Raw genomic sequence first — 25583 nt, forward strand, 5'->3', positions numbered from 1 at the left:
CAACTTTTTTTTTTTTAATTTTTTTTTTTAATAGTAATCTTTTATTTATTTATTTATTTATTTATTTATTTATTTATTTTTGGCTGTGTTGGGTCTTCGTTTCTGTGCGAGGGCTTTCTCTAGCTGTGGCAAGTGGGGGCCACTCTTCATTGCAGTGCGCGGGCCTCTCACTATTGCGGCCCCTCCCGTTGCCGAGCACAGGCTCCAGACGCGCAGGCTCATTAGCCGTGGCTCACGGGCCCCGTTGCTCCGCGGCATGTGGGATCCTCCCAGACCAGGGCTCGAACCCGTGTCCCCTGCATTAGCAGGCAGATTCTCAACCACTGCGCCACCAGGGAAGCCCTCAACTTTTTTCTTGAAGTTAACTATGACATAAGTAGAAAATCTACCTGGTTTGAAAGTAGTTTTTCTTTCACTAACTAAACCCCATTGTTTCTCTGCATAATATAACACTCAAAATATTTATTCTAAGGAAACCTCAGCATATGAACTTAAGGATTATAAACAATTTCTCATTAAAAATGCAAAGACAAATGTTATTCAGGTGCTAGTTTATTTATCTTATTATTCAGAGATAATTGCATGATGACAGTTGTCAATAACCAGTTACAACACCAGGAAATTCATAGAACAAAATTTTACAGATAAATCGTTGCTTTTGAATTTAATTCTAAAAAAGTATGCTCTCCCATTTTCACATACCAAGCTGAGAGGCCATTTATACTACTATTTCTAGGCTAATTTTTGCTTCCTGCGAGAGGGGAGATGATTTACAATGAACTTTAAGTATCTAATTCATGTCCATCATTGTTGAAAAAGAGAAGGGAGCCGAGAAGGCCAGGAGTAGCAGGACAGAGAAAATGCCACATGGATTGAGAAGTTGAGATTGCTGACAGTAAAATATATGTTCTTTGGTTAGCAAAGCGAAAAGGGGGAAGGTACTGCGTACGTGATAGATACACACTAGCATTCTAAAGCAGGAGACAAGAATGTCAGGAGTGTATTCTTCCCCCACTGCCAGATGGAAGGGCTATTATTATAAATGAAAGGCAGCAGTAGTAATAGATGCCAGGCACTTCTGTTGTGTGCCAGATTCTGAAGTCCAGATGTGAGCAGGTTACCCCTGGGACAGGACAGGCTTCAGCTCCCGCAGCAGAAGAGAACCAATCACAGTTTTCTCAGTGTTTATGATAAGCTGGGCTGTAGAGCCTTCCTTCAGTTCCACCGTGACTAGCATCAGTGACCCACTGTGCACAGTTTTAGCTGCAAACCTGCAAGAAAAAAAAGAAAAGAGAGAGACCTTTTATCAGGAGGGGAAAAAAAGGAGACAGCATACATTCAAATAGGTTTAAAATAACTCATTTTTTTCTCAATAATTTATTACAGGTTCCCTACTGCCAAAAACCCAAAGCCAAGCGTTCTTCTGAAAAATCAATAAACTGCCCAGCACCATGCTTACCACAAGCAGGTAATTTCAGTGTATCTTTGGAACAGAACAGAAAAAGGAGTTCTATTTTACTTACTAGTTTGAACAATAGATGCATGTGAATAATTCTCTATTACTACATATCTGGGAATCATTTATTCATTTGATATTTAACATTTCACCATGCATAGCGCCATTTAAAATAAACCACTCTATTTTTATCTTTAAAACGTGTTAAGAAAAAGGTACCTTTCTCAAAGAGCTTGAAATTTTAATTCCTCATATCTGAAAATGATTATGCAAGACATTAGATAATTTTGTGTGCATTATAGAACTCTTCATAAGTTTCAATGAATTCAGACATGTTAAATATTCAACTTCAATCTCTAATGTTGATGACATGTAACAAAATCACGTGACAGCCAAATGCAACACCCCGCTCCCTCCGCTTGTATTTTTTTTAATGTTCAGAACGTTAGATCTTCTTTCTGCTTTAGAATGTAAAAGAGGAAACTTGAGGTCTAAGGCTCCATTACTAAATTCCAAGACACGAAGAACCTACTAATTACATGAAATTAAAAGCAAAACTAGGCTTTTAAGCACTGCAATTGACTGCAAAGCCGTTGGAGGCACAATGAACTTCTGTCAATCCTGCTAATTCATTCTGCCTGCACAGTTGAGCCCCAGAGATGGGAAGAGGGCGGTCCCCTCCTAGGCCTCCATTTTCCACATAGAGCATGTTCCACACTTTTGGGGGGACGGGGGGTGGGGGAGGGGGTTTGCTTGCAGGGATGACTGGAGAAAAACAAAGTTGCTGCGCATGAGCTTTTGAAAACACTAGCAAGTGTAGAGCAGGTCTGTGACCTGCTGCGACCCCACTCTGCAGGGCCGATCCCCTTTCCCCTTTCTGGAGGACACGTGTCTGAATCTGAGCCATCTGCCTCAATCTGCGCAACATCTTCAGCCACAATGGCACCCAGTTAGCCCTGACAGCAGCTCACAATACATAAAAATCAGACTGCTGCGCTGACAGCGCGCTGTGGGCTATTCAAGAGCCAACCAACTGGTCAGTGTCTCATGTCTGACAATTAGCATGGGCCTTGCACAGAGCCCACGGCGTCCTCGGGGATCTGTTTAATTACCATCAACATAAAAGAGGGAGTTTATCAGGAGACACTCAGAAAAACTTCACTCCTGACTTAATTAAAATATTAGCCACTTAAGCAGGAAGCAGATTCTCTTTAAATGAAAAGTAATTTCTTTTTTGAGTTTTTTTTTAAAAAATGACATCAAAATCTCATAACATATTAGATTCTTTCTTTCTTTTTCTTTTTTTTTTTTGTGTGGGGGGACCTAACAAGCCATTTTTGGCCTAAATAGAATCATGAAAATCAAATTTCCAACAATAATTAGAATAATGCATCAAAAGCACGACAAATATGCTAATTTTACTAAGATGAAAATATTATCAACACTTTTAAGTCGTGTTTTAAAATGTTAGCTAATGTGTGGTAGACAAAGTATGTTAGAAACCTTCGTAGACATTTATTTGTGTACTCTCTCCAAACATGCTGAAGACTTGTAAGGAATCCGATAGAGCAGTTTTTCCACCGAGAGAAGCAACTGTAAGTAGAGCCGGTTTAGGAACAGAAATCATGTCAGTGTTTTTAGAGAGGTTTTATAAAGCTCTGGACATATACACCCATCTGCTCTTTAGACGTCCATACAAGAGATTAGGAACTGGGCAACTCAGCTGCCTCTTTGAGAGAACACAAGATCACCAGCCCTGAAATGACCTCTCTTTTCTATCACCCCTTGCAGGTTTCTGCATTTCTTTTGTCCAAATTTTCGAGGTTCCTCTGCGTCACAGGAGAACCCCATTTCTGTATTTCTGTTAAACCATGTCACCAGATGATAGATACTAGGTGGCTCTATTGTCTCACCCATTTATGCAACTTTCCCCACAGATGTGGTCATCACCAAATCTTCATTCAACAAATATTTCAGCAGAGGTCCCTATTTCTGACAGGGTTATCATTACGTCAGTGATAGTCTTTATTTACTTAACACTTGTGCCTTGGGAACACGGAGAAGAAGGCTGTGTCTGAAAAAGAACGCAAAAGTTCCTGTTGACTGTTGACTGTCAGGGTTGCACAGCCCCAAGGCACATTTTATCTCTTTTCTATTAAAACTTAGGGTTGATATTACAATAATATAAACTCAGCAGAGACAAATGTCAATTTTGATGTCAGTATGTTTACAGAGATTAAAACTAGTGTCTTGTACCTGTTTTAAAAATCCTAATACCACAAAATGCTCAATACTGGAAAGAATAGGGGCACATAAGAAAAGAGGCATTTGCTTACACTGCAGTGGAAACACGCTAAGCGAATCATCCTAGCAATAAAATCTGTTACCTGGTGTGAAAGCTACTGCCTTTTAACTAGGTCTGTATGTTCTAATGGGCACAAATGATAGAAGCAGTGTTTTAAAGCAGAAGACCAGAAGATCAGATGTTCTGACATTCTCATTTCACAGTTCAAAAAGGATGTATTTAATTGGAACACAGCATGATTACAATTGGTTTGTTTTGGTCCATGAAAGCAGAAGCCACCCCCTCCCCCCAAAATTTATTAATCATTTAACTCCCAAACAGGCTATGCTTTTACATACATTTAAAAGATAGTTATGGAAAGAGTACTAGTTAGTAAATAACAAATAGCTAGCTTTGGGATGTAAGAAACACTGATTATAAAGACAGCTTGGGTCAAATACCTGCATACTAAATTTAATGGCTGACATAAAAACCTCTGTACTTGGCCTCAAACTAAGATCACTCTGTGACAATTTTTTTTCCAGAAAACCTGTGAAGTTTTTGATCACTGTAATGATAATAGCAGCTATCATTTATTAAGTGCTGTGTGCACTGGGTACTAAGTACTTCACTTGCATTATTTCATTTGATTCTGAGCCAGATCAATTTGTAGATGAGGAAACTGAGGCTCAAAGACGTTGAGAAACTCGCTCAGGGACACACAGCTAGTGAATGGTTCGAGCAGGAATTTGAGCCCAAGCTTTCTGATTCTAGATCACACACATTCTCTTGATACATGCAAAATGCCCTCTTAATATTTGTTTTTTATCTGTCAACAGGTAAATTTAGGTTTTTCTTATTTACCTAATATGCATATAATCTATTATTGTTCCAGAAACTTTAAGAAGGAAGATTTTTCTCTTCAAAAGTTGTGTACCTGATTTGTAATATTCTGTAATTCAAAGCATCTTGACTTGATGCTTTGTCACAACACATTTTAAAGTTCTGCCTTTAAAGATTAAAAAAAATAAACAAACATTCCCCACCCCCACTCCTTCAAAAGAGACACCAGCAATGAAAAATACAAAACCTTGAATGGAGCTGTAATGTAGGGAGGGACGACTGGGAGACCAACCAACCTCGAACACCAGTAACACCACAAATGAGAACAAATAAGTGGATGACAGTTAAAGATGTATTGCCTATGTACGATGGGCTCCATGTTATTAAAAGGATACCAGCTAGGTATTTTTCATAATTTTTCATTTTCATTCTACCACCAAGCACTCACTGTTTCTAATCACCAACTGAGAAGGTAAAACTGTTTGCATATATTTGTATCTCATCTTGTTAAATGTCTTTTTGTCTATTATCTCTAGCAATTGACATTTAATCTTTGAAGTCCATAAGAATTCCTAAGATTTAAAGAAAAAGATGAAATAAGTTGGTTGCCAAACCTAAATCAAAGTATGTACTACTCTTCTAAAAAAGTTAATTTGTTTTAACTACTGACAAAATTATGAGAACAGGTCAAATAACGACAACGAATTTGAGCAAATATATTATTTACGATGCACGGACTTACTCCTTCATGCACTTAAACCATACTTTTTTTTAGATTTGTAGGAAAATGCCTATGGACCTTAAAGGCTCTTTGTTGGAAGGAAAAGAATCCTACAACTCAATTGTTTTAATAACTGAAATGTTGATAGAACAACATGAATTTAAAAATATTTATCTGAGAGGCTGCATCAATCTCCAGGGTATTCACAAACATAAAACTTTTTTACGCAGAATCATATTTGCTACACTTAATGCAACAGCTCAAAGACATGCTTTTTCTTCTCTTGGATAGTCTTCCTGGTTTCTGATTTTTCTATTCTGAGTTCAATTTTCTTGTGTTTTCTGTTCTACTGGTTACCAGGAGCTGTGACAATGGCCCACTCAGGCTAAAACTTTTTTTTCCCCACTCTGTACATGAAGCCTTCAATTACTGTCTGCTGAAGCAGACAGAATCCTATTAGTAAGAAAGACGATCACAAGATGCAGTGCCCTGCCCTAGCTATATAAAAATAATTAGTCCAAAGTTGACAAATGTGTAATGAAGTTGCACAATGATTATACGTAAGAAATAGTGGTTTGAATAAGCCTCCTAACATCGAATACCAAAGCATGTTGATTTGGAGTATTATTTTCCAAAGGATTTAAAATGATAAACCCTTATAATTTTGAGTTAATATAGCATAACATTTTTAAAAGGCAGAGAATTTGTAAGTTGTAAAAAAATCCCATTTTGTTGACTATAAAAATGTATTTTGAAGTTAAGCCCATTACACTATTGAATTAATATTGAGAAAAAATTTACATGTGATTCAAGTTTAGAGAATTTATCCAAAGCAATGTATTTTTCCCTATTTTTTAAAAAGCCAGCAATATTGTAGTGTTTTCCTTTAACATTCTGATGAGAATAGTTCAAACAAAAAATAAGCTACCATCAGAATTTAGGACTCTCTATTTTCTATTCTAATCTTTAGAATTGGTATAAAAAATGATTCCCCGCACTGTCTTGTCAACGAATACATTCTCTTTATACAGGAAAGCTAAGAAAATCTAAGTGCACTTTCTCAAAGGAGATATGAAACATTCCAGTTATTCCAGAGCATTTTTGGTTTGTCTGTTTGGTGGGGGTGGGGTGGGATGGGACTTGACAGAAAACCAGAGAGTAAAACAAATAAATTCTTACCCCATTCTCTTTGATTCCTTATAAAATTGTCAACCCAGAAGGAAAATCATCAAGAATACCTTTCTTTCATTTTTACATGAAAACATTTATATATTCCTATTTGTAAAATTGTTGCATTGTAGAATGTTCACAAACAGTGGAATTAAATAAAATTTAAATATACAATGTTTTAAAGCAAAAATCAACTGCAGTTTGGTTATTTCTGAAATATCCAAATACACCGCCTTTCCTGTAAAAATTAACTGAGGTCCACATTTGCTTTTCAATGAATTGCTGCTCACAGAGCCTGCAGAGATCAAAGCAGTCAGATAAAAAAGCAGTGCTGCCCTCTAGTGGAAAACCACCAACGCGAGAAAAACTCTGATCACGAAACAGGTTCCACAAATCTTAGTCCTGGTTTGAGATGCCAATTTGTTTTTTGTCTGTTTATTTGTTTGTTTGTTTTTTGGCTGTGCCACGTGGCTTGTGGGGATCTTAGTTCCCTGACCAGGGATTGAACCCCGGGCCCTCTGCAGTGAAAGTGGCAAGTCTTAACCACTGGCCCACTGGAAATTCTCTCCAATTTGTCATATTACAGAAAAGACAGAAGCCTAGCATCTTTATATTAACAACTGTTTGTACAAACTTTTGTTTTAAGACAGGTGAAGTATGGTGATTATAGCATCAAGCTTATAAAATTAGGGCACTAAGCCATCAAATGTCATTCTTGTCCATTATGGTCCTTCAAAATTACCCAGTATTTAAATATTCCATAGTTATCAGGGGAAAAGAAATAAAACAACTAGCAAACAAAAACAATAACCCAAAGGTTGATCAACCTAAGAACCAAAAAAAGGAAAATATCAAAGACCCCCACCAAGAAGTAACTATGTCATTCATGTTTGTAACCCCAGCAGCAACAAAATCTGTCACAAAGGTCTTCAAAAAATATTGAATGAAGGAGTTACACAATATAGATATTTTAGGATAGAAACAATGGTATATACCAGTATTTCCCCTATTAATAACCATAAACATGTATACAACAGTGATTCACTGGATGAGTTTAAGGACTAGAAATAAGTTGTTCTTTACAACTACTGTAAGTAAAAAAAAATTTATTTTAATCCTAAAACAATAAACTGTCTTTAAGTGTGTTGATAAATTAAAAAGTTGGCTACTAGGTTGCCATGGATTCACAGTTCCATTCACAACACCAGATTTTTCTAATAGTTAAGGACCTAAGTAACAACAGTAAAACGACATTTATTCTATAAGGATTGTAATTATTCACAGGTTGTATATGTTCAAAATTTGCAAATTAAAAAAGTGACAGGGTAAACAAAATCCAAACCATAGATTACGATATACAGGGGGAAAAAAGGAATGTAAGTACTGAATACAAGTTAGTGAAAGCTGTCCTAAGGTCTTACTGAATAAGCTAAGAACTAAAATAGAATCGTGGCAGAGACATGGCTTTCTGTTTTCACTCAAATATCACCCCTTATAAGGTCAATTTGTTGTTCACGAAAGGGAAAAATGAGTAGGTTGTATGACAACTGTTTTTACAATACTACAGTATATGAATGTCAGAATTCCTGAAACTGGGTTAAAATGTAAAATGTTGAGACTGCTGAAAGACAAACTTTTACTTATGGTCTAAGACTGTTTCATAGCTACCACTGTAATGTGCTACTCTAGCCAACAACAGACTTTCCTGGCTGGAACACACTGGATAAAAAGAAGAAAAACCTAAATCAAACATCTTTTCTACTGATGTTCCTTAATGACTAACCTGTAAAAAAGAAACATAAACACAGAAAAATATATTTTAAAATATGCCATGTGGCTAGCATTAACTATGAACTTTTGGAACATTTATCTGCAACCACTTGGAATACTGGGTCCTGTCCCAGCAGTCCTGAATCTGAGTTTTTGGGTGTGGGTCCCAGGAATCTGAGTTTTACACAAACTCCCACATGGTTCTTTTATACAGAACAACGTTAGAGATTTTGAAGGTATAGATTTTTTGGCTTTCTGCATTTTGGTCATTTTTATACATTAGTTTATCAGAGGACAAGCAATGTAATTAAAGCAAATGCATCTCAGTTTCTACACTATTGAATACGAATCTCCTTCATAAACACTACTTAATTTCTTTCTTGGAAGGACACAAGAAATTTTTTCTGGCCCGGGATAAACCTAGGATTTCCAATGCTAGTCTTTCTAACCTCCCCTAAAACACAAAACATCTTCACCTTTTAACTTTTCAGTCTATTCATATACTGGTTTACTGTTGTTCATTCTGCCCTTTGTATATACTCTATTAGTATTGTTTTAAATAATGTGCTTTAAGACTTTCACAGTGTCTCACATTCTTATATGAGTATCTAACATAGGACATGAAGATGTTCGGCTATATATTTAATAAATGCTTTTTATGATTTTTTTGATTTTGACTTCTCTATTACCCCTTATCATGCGGTAACTGTAATTTGGAAAGCAGCAGATTGGCACAATGACCATAACTCTGTAGATCTCAATAAGATGGTTTTGTTCTCAAACAGCAGCTTTTTCAACCAGTAAGTACATACCACAGAAATGAAGGTAAAATTAAGTCTTTCAATAGTATACTGGTTGGCTTTCTGATTCTATGGCTCATTTAGAAAATCAAAACTAAATGTCACATAATCTGAAAGTAGTTCTACCTTCTCAACTGATCTTTGAAACCGGTTAACTATGCTGAAAATGCTCCTGGTTTTTGAATTGAATTCCGTAAAACTTGTGCTCCTTTAATTGACTTTTTCTTAATGGAGGTATTTGCTGCTAATGTGTTAGGAACCATTTTCTCTTACGTATTCAATTAAAATTTCTACTTTATACTATTACACACTTCTGCATATTAATGAAGATTCACTTTTTCTTAGCTAATTCTTATGTTAAATACTTTTTAACTTGGTATTTAATGTAAAAAATATTCAAATTGTAAAGAGTAGTAGGAATAAATTATCCTAAAACTAGACAATGGGAACTTAATTCATTGAATGGTCAGAAAGAATATTCTAATGCTAATTAAAAAGTCCTCTCAAAAATAAAAGATTCTGAAAAATTAAATAGAACATAGGTAGGCCAGCCAAGAATAATTTATTGTACTGAAAATTTTAATTTCTTAAAATACTAATGGTCAAAATGCTTTTCAAGCTTATTGTTTTTTATTAAAAATGATTACCATTAATAAATACAATAATGGTTTTGGTCCTATTTTTCATAAACTCAAAAAAGCAACTACCACAGAAGAATAGAGAAGTCATTCAAAAATCTCATAGAGATTTCAATTTTATTACTAACAATTAAATAATATAAAGGCTTAGATATATAAACTCATTCATCCCACAGGGTAATACCCTACTGAACACTGTCAAAAACATTCATACAATTCAATAAAGTGGTAAACTGTTAATTTTTGTTATTATAAATAGTAATTGCTATTTCATTTTAAATGAAATTAAGAAAGCCATTGGTACAGACTGTACTAACAACTGTTTAATTTCAGTTTTAACTTACTGAGCATAAAAGAATGGCAAAAATGTTACATTTGTGGGTTAGTAGTTTTTGTCAATACCTGTATGAAAACTACAAATAACTCTAGGTATTTATTGGAAGCCTTCTAAAACTTAAAACATTATTACAGTCATACCTTACTATAAAAAAAGTAAATGTAAAACATTTTCAATAAGTACCATGAGACTTGTGAGGCAAGTTAAGATAGCACAGCCTATTTAGAATTATATATAGGCATTTTATTCACTTTTGGCTCTGTAGTAACAAGTTACAGAGCCAAATACCAGGCCACTGTGATAAGGCTGGACTGGAAAAGTGTCAACACATTGCAGAAGTGTATGAGGACCATGGCCATTAAGTGTAAGTGCAAACTCTGCACTCCAAAGCCAGACAGAAATGGTTCCTAGTTGTGTGTCTCCCCTGCACTGGTATGGATAATTGAGAACTGACTGTAACTTAATCCTGTGAACAGGCATTAAGTTCTAAACCACCAAGACAAGTTATAGGCAAACTTTATGCTTTAATAAGAATTATACAAATGTGCTAAGTGTCTTTCTTAGTCTGTTTCCCAATAGGAAAATGGCTTTCATATTAGTTGGCTTTGAGAAGGTAATCTGGCTATTTTCTTCTAAGAAACAAAAACCTACAACACTGTCATTGCTTTCAGAAAAGTTAAAAACCCGCATACAAAGCAAAACAAAAACTTAATTAGAAGTTCCAACATAAACAAGGGTTACCCTATGTTGTTTTGTCTACTACAAAGGAACGTATTAAAATAAGACTGAAGTATTGCTGGATACTATATGTGTCAGGTAAAATTTCATACAGCATAAGCTAAAAGTTACAGTTGATGTACAATATTTTGGTGTTTTAGTAATTTCAATAATTCAAAGGATCCATACATAAAACAGAACAACTTCTGCTGAAGAAAATCACTCAGGAAAGTGAAAAAAAAGTATTTAAAGCAGAAAACAAAACAAGGAAGACTTAGAACCAAAAATTTTTACTAAAAGCCTTCTTTTTGTTCATTTTTTCCCCTATTGAACAACACTAACTGACAGATAAGGTGTATTTGCATTGCGGTACCAATATGATGACCTTATATCCATTTTATTATTTTATCACCACCCTATGTGAGACAGATAGGGCTTATCATAAATTAAGAAATGGAAGCATCTTGAGCAACTTACTTAAGGACCTCCTCTTCGCAAAAAAAAAAAAAAAAAAAAAAAGGCACAAGGTAAATTTGATTTTTGACTAGTACATGCAGTTTTCATTCTGTCATGATTAGTAGATGAAGTTAGGCAACTCTGTAATGGCAGATCAAGACTTGAACTCAGCTCTTCTGATGTCAAGTCCAATGTTCTTCCATAGATAATAGAATTTCATTTCAATCACCTTCTTTTCCCTGCCATCAATTTCCAAACAGATAAGGAATTTAAAGCCCATAAGGAGAAGTTATAAAGCCCAATAATGGCAGAACTGAGTCTAAAAAAATCCAGATCACCCACAGAACTCTTTATATGGGGCCTCTCTTGCCCCTGTATTAATTTAAAAATACATTTTTAAAGGGTTGAAGGCGTTCTCTTTGATTTTCAATTTATTTCCTAAATGTAATGGTGGAAGTACGCCATTGGCAGTAGAATGGCAGAGGAATTAAAGATAGTTTGCAATGAATTCCTTTAAACTCACAGAGGACTAAGTAACAACTGCATGTTTATTTAAGGAGTAATTATTTTACTTTCATTTCAAGCCACTAGCATTCATAAGAATACAAAGAAGGCACATACTAATCACATTTTCTGCTACCTTTAAGGACAAATAACTTGCACCTCATGTTTTAGATGGTTGGTGGTGAAGATATTTCCTGGCCTAAGAAACAGAAGCTGCATTTGGCCCCATGTTGGTTGTCTAGCAGCTCCTTATTACTGGAAGCAGCCTTAGGGAATTGCTGTCAGAAGGAAATCTATACCCAAACTTCCCCCTTTTCAAGTAAAAAAGTCCAAATCCATTGCTTTATAAAACAGTTCTTCCTGGAATTCACTGAATCTGGTGAAATAAGAAATTCTCAGCTATATCTCACACAAGGTACCTTTACAAATCACCAAGCTACTATAAAATGCAGGTATACTATCTGTATCTTTCAGGAAAGCCCATATCCGTGTACTAAGGATTGTATGAAATAGGGAAGAGGGCCTTAATCCAAACCAATCAATCAAATGTATCATCATAAAAAAGGAGGGGCACATATGTTTAGGGGTTATTATTTTCAAGGAAAATTATGAATTGAAAAGTATATATTTATACATGTAGACAAGTTATCTCCACATCACGTGTCAGTGAACCTACCTGTGTATATTATCTTGGCCAGAAGGGACTACACCTACGTTGGCTACGTTTACAACCTTCTGAAGGATCACAGAGGAAGTGAAATTCTGCGGTGCAGCAATAATTACAGTAGAAGTTTCATTCATTCCCGTTAGCATTCCTGTAAGAGGCAAAAGGCGGCTCCCTTTTACTAATTTCTTTATGAAAATTACATTGAACAATTTAAAATTCATAGCCAAAATTTAAAAACATTTTTAAGAGAAGAAATACCACTTCAGAATGTAATTTACAAGATAATTATCATAAAATTAAAATGAACTGCAACTGATTAAAAAAATTTTTTAAATCCTCGTTGTGTTGAAAAATGTGTAAAAATGCAGTTGAACATCACTCTTAATAACCTGATTTTAAATATTAAGATTGATAAAAGCATAGAATCACAAAGATAAAATTCCAATTTCAGTCTCTTTAAAATATATGCAATTAATTTGGGCTTTATAAACTATTAAGTTTTTACTTTTTAAGAGTTTGGGGGTTTTTTCCTCTCCTTTTCATTCAAAGATCTCTCTTACCAAATGCTGCTTGAGAACAAATCAAAGCGTTTCTGGAATAACTAGCAGCATTACACAATGAATGGTCTCAATATAATGGATCAAAGTTATCTCAACAGTGACTGAAAGTCACCGAACAGTTACATGGTTCTGAAACATGGACAAGTACCTAAGCTACACTTAGTGATAACAGTATTTGCCTAGTAAATGGAACTATGGTTACTGACAAAAACAACTGAAATTTCTGAAGCAAAAACATTTGAAAACAAAGGAAACAATGTAAATTGGAAAAACTTAAATCTCAGACATTTCAAATAATATTTAAGAAAGAAACTAAGTTAAGCAAAATCATGAACAAAAACCATATAGAATTAACACAAGGCATGCCATTAATATCAGAATCTTACGTACAAATGTTCAAAGGACAAATTCAATAACATACCAAACTCTTGGAACAAATACTGAAATTAAGTACCCGGTTAAAAAAAACCAAAATAGTTATAATAAATGCCATCTATCTGGATCTGTGATGTAAGTCATTGACTCCTAACGGTATCTACTAAAAAATGATTATCTTTTGAGACATATGATATGTGTACAATAGTTAACAAAATTTATGAAAATGGTAAAAGCTGATTTTATATTTTCAAAAGGCCCTCCACCTTTAGGATTATGTATTTAATTTTGCTATTTATTGCAAATACAACAGAAAAATTTTAAAATCCCTATGATTTAGCAGCATGAAGACTAAAGCCTAACACTGTAAAAAGACTTACTTAGCTTTTAACAAAGAACAGTTTTTACTAACCACTTTCAAACTCGGGGACACTACGTTCTGTCTTAGACTGTATAACTTCAATATTAGGCAAAAGCTTTAAAAACCACACAAGCAAACACTGCTTTTAAGTAAAGCACAGTGGCTGCTGACATAACACTGCTGAGAGATGTGTATACTCATTTAGGATTTAAACCTTCTCCATTAAGCTCTATTGAAGAGCAACTTCTGAATAAATGAATGCAACTATGTTTATGTTAAAAGCCTGTTTCCCTCGGCCTGTAATTAAAGGAAATGTTGTACAAAGCCAGTACTTTTGTCAAGCTCCTGTAAATGGAAAGATGGATAGCACTCAGAGAAGTGAATGCATTGCTTCATATTTAACCTTAACACTCTTGTCATTAATGGTTTGTCTAACTTGGTCTATAAGAGACAAGGTATTGCTCCACTGAAGTAAAATTAAAAAAATCAACTAAACCATGCTTTTCAGAACAGAAGATTCATTATCGCCAGCTAATGTATTGGCATAAAGCAAAGTAACATCCTATCAAGTAAGGCACACATTCAATCTGCCTTCCCACCCCCCTTTATTTTTAACTCATGCTGTTTTATTGTTATAGGCAATTTGTACCACTCAGCATGACAGTGTAAACTGAATCAAGATTAATTTACATGCAAAAGAACACTTAGGAGAGCAGCATGGTAAGCAAATGTATTGTCTCGATTGCTGAGGTGGAAAAAGAACCTGGAAAGAAAAAAAGGTGCTCTAATTAAGGGGCATCAAATATGATTGCCTGCGGTGGTTAAGGGCCAGAAAATAGTGAATGTCTGGCCATTTAAAGAATTAGCATCTTGCTAGCTAGCAACCCAGAAGATGGAGGCATAAATCATAATGAAATTAAGTAGCCATTCTAGGTTTCTTAAACCAGAGATTTTTTCTAAATGAAAATATATCAGGTATTCTTAAATTAACGAGAAAGAAAAATATGCCAAGATATCATTAAAAGTTTCTTCTACAAAAACAGACTTCAAACACTATACAGCCTGCTCATGCATAATAAAGGTAAAGTTACTAGAGAAATATTTTAAAATTCTCAAACTACAGAATTTGTTGCTTCATTAGAATTTACCTAATTTTGGTGAGGCAGCGGACAGCACTTAATTTAGGTTAATCAGCTGTAATTAACTGCTAAAATGTAAATAAAATAAGAAAAGAAGATTTAAAAAATTTCCCGTAAGTTTTAGATTTCCAATTTAATTCACAAGAAGAAAATGAATAAGAGGAGGAAATTTGGAATAAGCAGTTGGCTTGGGTCTCTTACAATTAAGACTGCTTCAAGAAACGCAATTACATTTTTAAAAGTAAAACAGAGATCTCTACTGATAGTACTGAAATCATCCCAGAGCTAGATCATGAACTAACTTTGCAAGGCTCAAAACTCATAATAATGAAAAAAATATGGCTTCTGGTTAAGGCTCATAATATGAATACTCTGGATAACTTCAAAATATACGATAAACCAATCTTTTGTTTAGCACTTTGACTACCAACCTTATAAAAATGCATGTTTGGTCATGGAACTCTAAATGCAACAACTGAGAAAAAGTGATAGAGCAGGCTGTATATTAGGAACAAAACATTTCCATTTAAAAATATATTAATCTAATATGTACAACCTGTTAGAAGTATTCTTATTTAATATTATATACACTTTTCAAATATGAACATCGGTAGTATAAAAATAAAACCATATTTCTCATGTTTTTAATTATAATTTCTTCAGTTAAATCCTAGTTAATACATTTAATACATTTCTTGAGTCTTGAAATACATGCCTTGTGAAATGAGATATTAAGTGTGTAAATTCATTTTATTTAAAGTAGAAAAACAAGTTAAAGCTAGCATGTAATGATGCACACAGACATTTCTTAAGTTTATTGGCATTTTAACTTCCCTAAGTTTGCACTGATAAAATCTGAGGAAAGTGATTTTTATTCTGATTTAGAATTTTCAGTTAATGAGTCATTTCTAGGTATCTTCTGCAAAATAAGCTAAGCTCTTCCTCGAGTAGTATAACAAACAAATACATGTGTAAAGTTGAGAATTGAGACCTCTATTACCAAAGCAGCTGAAATCTAGAACTAAAAGGATGCTATTGAAGACTCTTTAAACCTGCGGTAAATTTGTCAGCATCAAGTCCCATATCAAAGAATGAACTCAGGAGGACAGAAAGCATGATACAGAAATGCCAAGAGACTTGCAAGGATTTACAAATACTTCATATAAACAAATTTTCAAATAGCTTTATTCAGAGTAGCCTTTCTGCTCTATTGAACATAGCAAACAGCTGCCAGATTTATTCAGACAAATAATCAACAACCATAGAAGTAAAATGGCAGAAGAAAAAGGAATTTTGGCAACAACTCCACAGAGGACCACAGCTGTTCTCCAAGTGCTCCTCTCTCACGTGATTACGGTTCTGTATGGCTAGTCAGGGAAAAAAATCCCTCGGTCACAGCAGAGCACAAAAAACTTGATCAAAATATCAAGTACATAATTCTAAACCAAAGCTGAGGAAGAGAAAAGATATACAATAATCTTCTGCTTTAGAAATACTTTAGCTGCACTTTTCAAAAAAGGAATATCCCCTTAACAATAAATGTGCCAAGGCTTTATTCAGTCCCTGTGTGCCACTCACCTGGGTTTGCTGAGCAGGTGTAAAGCAGAGAGGCAGGCTTTAGCCAGCAAAGGGTAAGAATAGCAAATGTAAGAATCAATTCAATTTGTCAATAGAAAAATAAAATCACAGATATGACTTTCTTCTATAGCAATAATCAACTTCCAAGAAAAGTAAACTCAGAGATGGATTTAGTCATTCTTTTTTATCACTTAAAAATAAGGCAGAAGAATAAACGGTTACTATTAATTTACAGTCGTGTATGAGATTTTCTTTGTGAGATTCTTCTACAACAGGCCCTTCTGACATTGTGAACTGCAAAGGTTCATAGTATAAAAAAAAAAAAAAAATCTCTGGCACTACATGATAGAGTGCCAGGAAGCAAGCCCTTCTCTTTAGGTGTAGATATTTGTGTTTGCCTGTACTTTGTGAAAGCTTGACAGGTATGATTTAATGACCTCAAGATGAAGGGAATCTTTGATAACCCCCTCCAAAGAAAAAAATAGCCTAGATTCACATAAACTTTAAAACATTGCTGACTATACCATTTAAATATGTCCTAGTTTTTATAAATGCAATTCTTAATTAAACACATAAAATGAGACAGTTGCTTTCCCTTATTCATACAAGACAAAAATTGTTTTTATTAGAAAGTATGCTTAACTTTAGGGCAAGCCCAAGATATTAATGCTTTCATTATGCTGAAAATGTTTTTGTTTTTGGTGCTTATTTTAAAATGTTTCAGCTCTGATATAGCCTGACAGCATAGCATTTCTTCAATACAGAATAAGGTCAAAAGAAAATGGAGGTATTTTAATGCTATAATTAGGATTTTATTTTGAAGGGTAGGGCACTCTAATGTGTACAGGGAAAAATACATTAGTAGAACACGAAAAACGGTTCTATAGTGAAAGGAAATACAGAAACATAACATGTATAGTGATGAGACTTTGCTAAGTCCCAAATTCCTGACATTTTCACTAATACAAAACACATGAATACATCATTAGATTGACAAACCAAAACTCCAAGAATTGAAAAGTTAATTAAGAATCAATTTATTATTTAAAAGACATATTAATCAATTTGCAAGTATGCCAGGAATGTAGACAAACATATACCTTTAAGGTTATTTTATAAACGCAAAGCATTAGCAAAAATTGGAAGACTGTGCGTTGACATCTGTTAATGGCTATGTACATATGGTAATTTATTTTAGAGACCAGCCAGAGGAATGAGCACATGTTATTTGGGATGCCAATTTCTAGTAAATTGTAATAATCTCTCACCTTGCTCTTTCTTAAAATCTTTCTCTGACATGGCCACAGGTAAAAGCAGTTCTCCAACAGGAGGCTGAATATTAACACTGAAGCAATCATCCTTGGTACTAAGGAAAAAACACATTAAAGCTGACTAAATGCTTAATAAATAAACATTCTTCTTAATACTATGCAGTTAAATAGGTGCAATTAAAGCATACAGAGATCTGCTTGGCTTAAATATCACAGCTAAAAAAGGCTTGAAATATTTCTCAACACTATCTCAGAGAAATACATCTGTTACCTGAACTAGAAAACGTATATATATATTTTTTTTTACAAGAATATGCAGTTATGATAAATATGCCATTTGACATAGAAGTTTTAAAAATAGGTAAGCAGCAAGGGTATATATCCATTACTATCAGGAACACTTAATGCAGCTTATCTAGTAGAGAATATCTTATCTTCAACTTTGTAGTAAAAGTGTAGAAAATGGAGTGGCTTAGTCTTAAATAGTTAAGATATGTCTTTTAAGATATTAATTTTTAAATAAAGAATAAAATGGAGTGACCATACTGTGTTAAGATATGTGTGAATAAAATAATACCTCATCTGCAAACTTGCTTTCTTCAAACAAAACCCCTCATTTTCTAGTAGCATTATTCACTGACATTATTGAACATGTGGTGAAAGTTTTTCAAATTACAGGATATGAAGAATTTAGGAAAGGCAACTTTCTATTTTCATCATACAGAAAAACAATACTGAGTGCACTTATTTCATTTAAATCTTATGAAACTACTCTCTTTATAAAAAAATTACTAAAACTGCTTTAAAATGTTTTAAAATTACAAGTTTGAAGTTAGGTTGATGAGTGTATCAGTTCGCAATGTGTTTGGCTGCAAAGAAGCAGAAAATCCAACTGACAATTTCTTGAGAGATGCGTGCTTATTGTTCAGTGTATAAGTAATCCTGTAAGTTACGAGTCAAAGGCTGGTTCAATGGCTTAAAGATGCTGTTAGGAACCCAGGTTTCTCTAGCTTTCAACTCCACTAGCCCTAGTGTGTTGGTTCTTATCCTCATGGTTGCCAGATGGCTGCTGTATCTTTAGGTACCACTTTAACATTCCACTGAAGAAGGAAGAGTGATGATGGAAGAGTAGTGAATAGTTGAGCCAACTGACAACTAGCTACATGATTTTGCCTACAATACATTCTTATGAAGACTGATCACATGGCTAAGATTCCTATTTCTGTACTACTTATTCTCATGTACTTCCTTGAAATAAATTTCCTATCAATTGAGGTAACAATACTGTAATATGCAGCATGACTATAAGCTGATCTCTTAAGGTGCAAAAGCCATGTGAGGTAACCAGAATTCAATCAGATAGCATTTTAAATGTAGATGGAATTATATGATGCTGAGAATTTGAAATTGTGCAGAATTCTGTCACGTTCAAAAGTCTTTAAGCTTTTAGACAGGTATAAGGAGCAAAATAAATGCAGAATCCAATCAAGTATTAAAAAAAAAAATTGAGCCAACTGAATCTGTTCCTTTTTATTAGGAAAGCAAAAGCTTTACTGAAAGTCCCAGGGAAGGAATTCTAGTTTTGTGTTAGAACTGGGTCTCATGGCCAGTGGGAAGATGGCTAGGGAGATGGGAATTGTGGATAAGAAACACCAAACATTAGGTTAAGAAAAATACTTTCTTGAAGGGTGGGTTAGGGACAAATATTAAAATATAAAGAAAGAAAAGAAAATCCACTTTGATTTTATGCTATTTATAATCTTTTAAGCTGCCTTATTTTTTTAAATGGAACAAGGTGCGGACTAGACTGAAAAAAACCAAAGAATGTTTTGAATTATTCACACATGGATTGCCCAAGGCAAATCAATAAATCCAATTTATTTATTAATTCAATAAACATTTACTGAATATAAACTTGATCCCATGTACTGTGTGAGTGTCTGGGGATTTAAAGACAAGTAAGACTGGCCCTTGAAGTTCACAAGTTTAGTGAGAGAGAAAGAGTTCAATTATGTTTGTAACAGAAAGGTAAGTGCTATGTTAGAGACATGTGGAAAGTATCACAGTCCAAGGAAGAGGGGCTGATTAATTCTGCAGGAGAGAGGTAGAGGTAAGTTTACTTCCAAAAGGAGGGAGAGGAGCATTCTACGGATTCTACACCTATGTTTTGGGAATGGTGAGCAGTGCGGTGTGTCAAAAGATGGGATTGGGGGCACACTGTAAAGAACAGCATACACAGCACGACCATTAGTCCCAGTTCTCCCACGGCAGTTGTCCTGGAATCTTGTTCAGTTAATGTCTCCTTTCACTCTCTGAAGTGTCCTGATTTGTATGACAAAGTGTATGATTACTTTACTCTTATAACTCAGACAAAGGTGCTTCTAAGTTTCCTGGAAAAAAAAAAAGGAAACTACCTGAGACTTCTAACATAGGAAAATAAATGACCCCATATGTATTTTATAAACTCTGCTGGCAGTGTGTAAAGGTGGAGTACAGGAGAAACCCAAGGCAGGTAAATCAGGAAGGAATCTAATTAACAGTCTAGGCAGGGGTTTTTAGCACTGACTGTGTGTTTTACTTCAGTACATCCTAACAATGATCCGAAGAGGTAGCTTCTGTTACCCCTAATCTATTAAGAGAAGTTAAACAACATGCCCAAGGTCACACAGCTAGTATGAAGATCTGAACACAGCAGCACTGGGATTTGAACCCAGGTCTATCCTACTCCAAAGTCAGCTATATAATGTTTGCTGCCATATATATATATATTTGATTCCACTATACAAGGTTGCTTCCCTAGGGTGGGTAGCACTGAGAATGGGGGAGGTGCGGGTATTTTATAGTTAAAAGGGACAGATCTGGTGACGGATGGGAGGAAGAGACTTTGAACTGTCTAATGTGAATGATTGGGAGGATGACTTCCTCCACTGAAGAGGAGTTTTGGGGATTAAACAAAATGATTTGGATTTAGTCATGTTTTATTTTGAGTACCACTGAGTTACCCAGGAAGAGATACTTAGCAGATAATTGGAAATACAGATCATGAATCAGAAAAGAGGTCAGGGTGGTATATATGAGTTTGGAAGTAACCAGAATGGTACAGGGAAGGGCTGAAGCCTTGTAAGTAAATAAGATCATGTAGGAAAAAAGGATACACCAAGAAGAAAGATAAGGTGGAAACCTGGGGAAGCCCTGCATGTAAGTAAAAACAGAAGTGGTGCAACTTGCAGAAGAGATTGGAAAAGAGTGGCTGGGGAGAAAAGGTGTGTGTCAAATACTGCAGGGAGGAATAAAAAGAAGCACGTGTAAAAGCTGGAGGAAGAATGCAGAACGCAGTGAGTTGAAGGTGAATGGAAAAACTGGCAGGGAAAAAGACGGGCCAGAAAGCAGCAGAAGCTTCATGAGGATGTAGAGGCAAAGGAAAAATGCTTAAAGAAACTTGAGCATAATTAAAGGCTGGTGCAACACAAAGAAATAGATAGGGTAAGGTCTTCGAGGAGGTAAACGAGGTTGGGATTAAGAGCATAAGAACTAGGTGAATGGGTCAGCCCTGGAATGAAGGAGGATATTTCTTCCAAAAACAGCAGAGAAGGAGCTATTAAGATAGAAGTGTTGAGGGTAGGACACTTGAAGGATAAGACCAGGCTGATGTAATGGAAGGCTAAGTCACATTAAGAGAAATGTAAAAGCTGATAAAGGAGTAAATGGATAGGTATATATATCATGAACTAAGTTAGTGTTAAAAATAAAATTTTGGCTTCAAATAACTGGATAAATCAGTGTTCTCCAAAGTGGGAAAGGACAAGGCACTCCCCTGAGGTAGAAAATCCACTGAGGAAAAAAAACCTATCAGTTATATTTATTTTTTTCTCATTCTACCGGAAGTTCTGTTTTTGTCTGTACATAATATCTTAGTACATACATAATATGTTAGCACAGTGAGACACACACACAATACATACAGGGAGTGTATAGTATAAACATTTTACTAAGACGTATACAATTTCAAAAGTTAGGGACGACTGGGTTAAATTACACATTCTACACTATCTCTACTTGTGTTTTCTTTTAGATTACAGGTGAAATGACCAGCCTTCTCCTTTCCAACACTCCTGAAAAGGATCCCATTTACCCCTTGGTTAAAGATAGCTCTACAGCACTGATGCCCAGGCAGAAGGGTGTGAGAGCAGAGAAAAGAAGGGAAAGTAGACTTGCCTTCGAAGGCATATACGAAAATCAAGGTGGATAAGCAGAAGGCTTAAGTTTGGGGGAAAAAGGCGATCCTGAAATGTCCCCACAGGCAACAACCCATGTGTTAGAGACAAATATATACTATTCAACTTGACTGGGTATGTTTCACTTTTGTTACTTTCGAGTAATGCATGTTTTATTTTCTGTGGTTGGTGAAATGATTAACATGTAATTCTGTATGAAAAACTAAGGATGTAAGTTCATCCAAAATGGGTCTTATGAGACAAATGTAATAAAATTGGAACATTGCTGTGGCAGACACTACTTGTTGCTTACTCAGTATTTTATTTATTTATTTATTTTTTCCTTTTTCTTTTTTCCTGATATAATCCTGATTTTGTTCAGGTAGACAATGTGCCCACTGGAACACTCTCTTCTCAGCCTCTTGTAGCTAAGACTGATCAAGTGACCCGGTTATGACCAATGAAGCCTGAACAGAAGTCTGCTGGGGACTCCTGGGAAAGTTTTGCTTTTCTTTTTTTTTTTTAATATTTATTTTTATTTTTTGGCTGTGTCGGGTCTTAGTTGCAGCATGTGGGATCTTATGTTGCAGTGCGCAGGCTCTTTGTTGCGGCGCGGGCTCCAGAGCGTGTGGGCTCTGTAGTTGTGGCACGTGGGCTCTGTAGTTGCGGCACGCGGGCTCTCTACTTGTTGCACATGGGTTTAGTTGCCCCGTGGCACGTGGGATTTTAGTTCCCCGACCAGGGATTGAACCCATTGTTCCCTGCATTGGAAGGCGGATTCTTAACCCCTGGACCACCAGGGAAGTCCCAAGGTTTGCTTTTCTGACACAGATGTGGCTCCTCCCTCCATGTCACTTCTTTCCTTTTTTTTTCGGCCTAGAATGCAGACAGAATCCTGGAAGTAGAGAAGCCATCTTGTGACCCCGAGGATGACTGGCACATGCTAATGAAATTAGCTCATGGAACAAAAAGTTGGAAAGGCCTTATACCAGAAGACATTGTGGAGCTACTCCAGCTGCTCCTAACTGCTGTCCTGTGTTCTTCTCGCACCAGGAGAATAATAAATAAACCCCTATTTAGTGAAGTCACTACGACTGGGTTTCTGTTACACACAACTGAATGCAAAATCTAATTAATATACATAACATACTTCATAAGCCAGTCTCAGCTTCTAAGCAAGGTTTGGCTTAGCAGGGAGTAAGATGGAATGTTTCCTCTTTATCTTGGGGAAAATTTACTTTCATTTATATTAGTGTTCTAGGATGCTCTCCATAGTTTTTATGCGCCTCCTTTTAAATATTTTGCCCTTTTTTATTGTTCGCTTCTCTCTCCTTACAGTTCTTTTTCTTTTGTCCCGCTCTTTTTCTTCTCATCTTCTTTGGTTGAACATGGGGCTAAACACAGCTATCTTGACATGGATAGGGGAATGTTGAAAATGAGTAATGATAGATGTAAATTTAACAGAATTAACAGTTTACCAGATCAACAAAGTACTATTATTAAGCAGCTCTAAATAGCCTATTTACATGGGATCAGATGGTGTAATAGTTTAACGTAAGACAAGATTCTACCTGTTCTATATTTAACTGTAATGCATTTACTTGTACTACATATAATCTCATTCCACAGACTCCTACGATCCAAACTGGTAAATTTTCTAGGTAAGAGAAATGTGCAAGTAGACTAACCATTGTGAGACTCAAATTTCCTTATCTATGAAGTGAGAAAAATGACACCCTTGTAGGCTTGTTTTAACAATTAAATGAAATAACATAACCCAGTATAGTGCTTAATGCATAACAGATACTCAAAACCTACATCCATAATAGGGATGTATCATAATTTATTTAAGCATTCCCCCATCAATTCTCATTTGCAAATTTTCTCTATTACAAACAATGTTTACTTAATGACCTTGGATAGATCTATTTCTTCAGCACAAGCACCAATATCTCCTCAAGCTTGACACCCAAAAAATGAAATCACTAAGTTGAAAAGTATGAATATTCAGCATTTGATAAATACTGCCAAAATGACCTAAAAAAAGTGGTGCCAACTTGAAGTTCCACAAACAGTAAATAAGAATACATGTTTTTCTGTATCTTCCATGTCAGATATTATTTTAAAATTTTGCAAATCTGATGGATGAAATTTTTTTTATTTCCCTATCTATTACCAATGTTGGATATGTTATCGATCATTCGCGTTTCTTTTCTTGTAAATGAACTATTCTCAACCTTTCTCCACTTTTATACTAGATTCCTTTTTATTGATTGCAAGAGTTCCTTATATATTCTGGTTACTAAACTTCTGTTTGCTAAATATGCTGTAATACTTTCTATCTCTCACCTGTTATGGTATCTATTTTTTTCTTCTTTGTAGAGAAGTTTAAAATTTTTAATAATCAAACCTGCCAATATTTTGCTGTATCTTTCTGGATATTGTGTCTTGCTTGACTTTTGCCCCCAAAGAGTATAAAAATATTTGTCTATATTATTTCTAAGCACTTTTATAGTTTCTATAATTAAATCATAAATCCACCTGGAATTTATTTTGGAGTAATCTGTGGGAGGAAGGTATCTGGTTTTTCCAGATAATGGTTTCACATCATTTACTGACTGGTCCATTCTTTCCCCAGTGATATGAAATGTCACCTTTATGATATACAAAATTTCTAAATTCTCTGTTTTGTTTCACTGATTCCTTTGCCAATAGCCAATTACATTGAATAAAAATATTCTTGTGACTTTGAAGAATATTTTGAAGTTATTATTGAAAAAGGCTTTTCTCATTAAATTTTTGTTTTGACTTTTCTTGGACATTCTTTTTTCCAGTTGCATTTTAGAAATTTGTCAAGTTCCTTGAAAAGGCTTACTGGAGTTTAGCATTGAATCAAACTGAATTTGAAGATTAACCTGAGGGAGAGTACTCTCTCCCATTTAGGAACACAGTATATTTATTACATTATTTATATCTTCTTTTTATGGCCTTCAGGAAAGTTTCAGGTTTAAAAAAAAAAATTCCCCCATAGGTATCATATATTTGTTAATTTATTCCTTTCGTTGTTCTTGTAAAAAGAATAATTTTATTCATAATATCTTAAAATTGGTCATTCCTACCATACAGAAATGTTAATGATTTTCACATAATGATCTGTACCTAAACAGTGTCCTATTTATTAGCTTAAATAATAGATTTTCTATTGATTCTAAGACTTTGTGGGTTGGCAATCATATACTGAATAAAAATAATAATTTTGTGTCTCTCTTTCTAGGATTTATACCTCTAACTATTTTTACTTGTCTTTTTGTATTGGCTAGAACTTCCATAAAAATGTGAAATAGTGTTGAAAGAGGGTAACCTTGTCTTGCTTTTCTGACTTAAAAGAGAATGCTTCTGATATTTCATGTGGTGATAGGTAACTTGTATGTCTGATAATAAACACACACACACATAAAACTTTTATTTTTTAATTCTCAATTTTTCTGTGCCATCCTCTTTAAGGTGGGGTTCTTATAAATAGTATATGTTGAATTGTGCTTTTTACATGTTCAGTATCACTGGAATTTAACTTATTGACATGAATTCTGATAACTAGTATGTGTGGCCCCTTCTAGTCATCTTATTTTGTTTTCTATTTACCATGCTTTTTTCCTTTTCCTGCCTTGTTAAACTGGTCAAGTTTTAAGCACTCCGTTTCTTCTTCCCTTTAGTCATTTGGA

General features: G+C 34.9%; 1 protein-coding gene across 1 annotated transcript in view; it reads right to left on the reverse strand.

Moving 5' to 3' along the window:
• Positions 1-534: 534 nt before the first annotated feature.
• AP3B1 (adaptor related protein complex 3 subunit beta 1) overlaps positions 535-25583 on the reverse strand; it is a 268218-nt gene continuing 243169 nt past the window's right edge. The window contains exons 25-27 of the mRNA XM_059916615.1: positions 17645-17742; positions 12373-12511; positions 535-1271 (exon numbers count right to left, since the gene is read on the reverse strand). Of these exons, the coding sequence (XP_059772598.1) occupies positions 1118-1271; positions 12373-12511; positions 17645-17742 (391 nt within the window). The 3' untranslated portion in view covers positions 535-1117. The remainder of the gene's footprint in view (positions 1272-12372; positions 12512-17644; positions 17743-25583) is intronic.

Source organism: Balaenoptera ricei, chromosome 3 (assembly GCF_028023285.1).
Source record: "Balaenoptera ricei isolate mBalRic1 chromosome 3, mBalRic1.hap2, whole genome shotgun sequence".
Taxonomy (NCBI): Eukaryota; Metazoa; Chordata; class Mammalia; order Artiodactyla; family Balaenopteridae; genus Balaenoptera; species Balaenoptera ricei.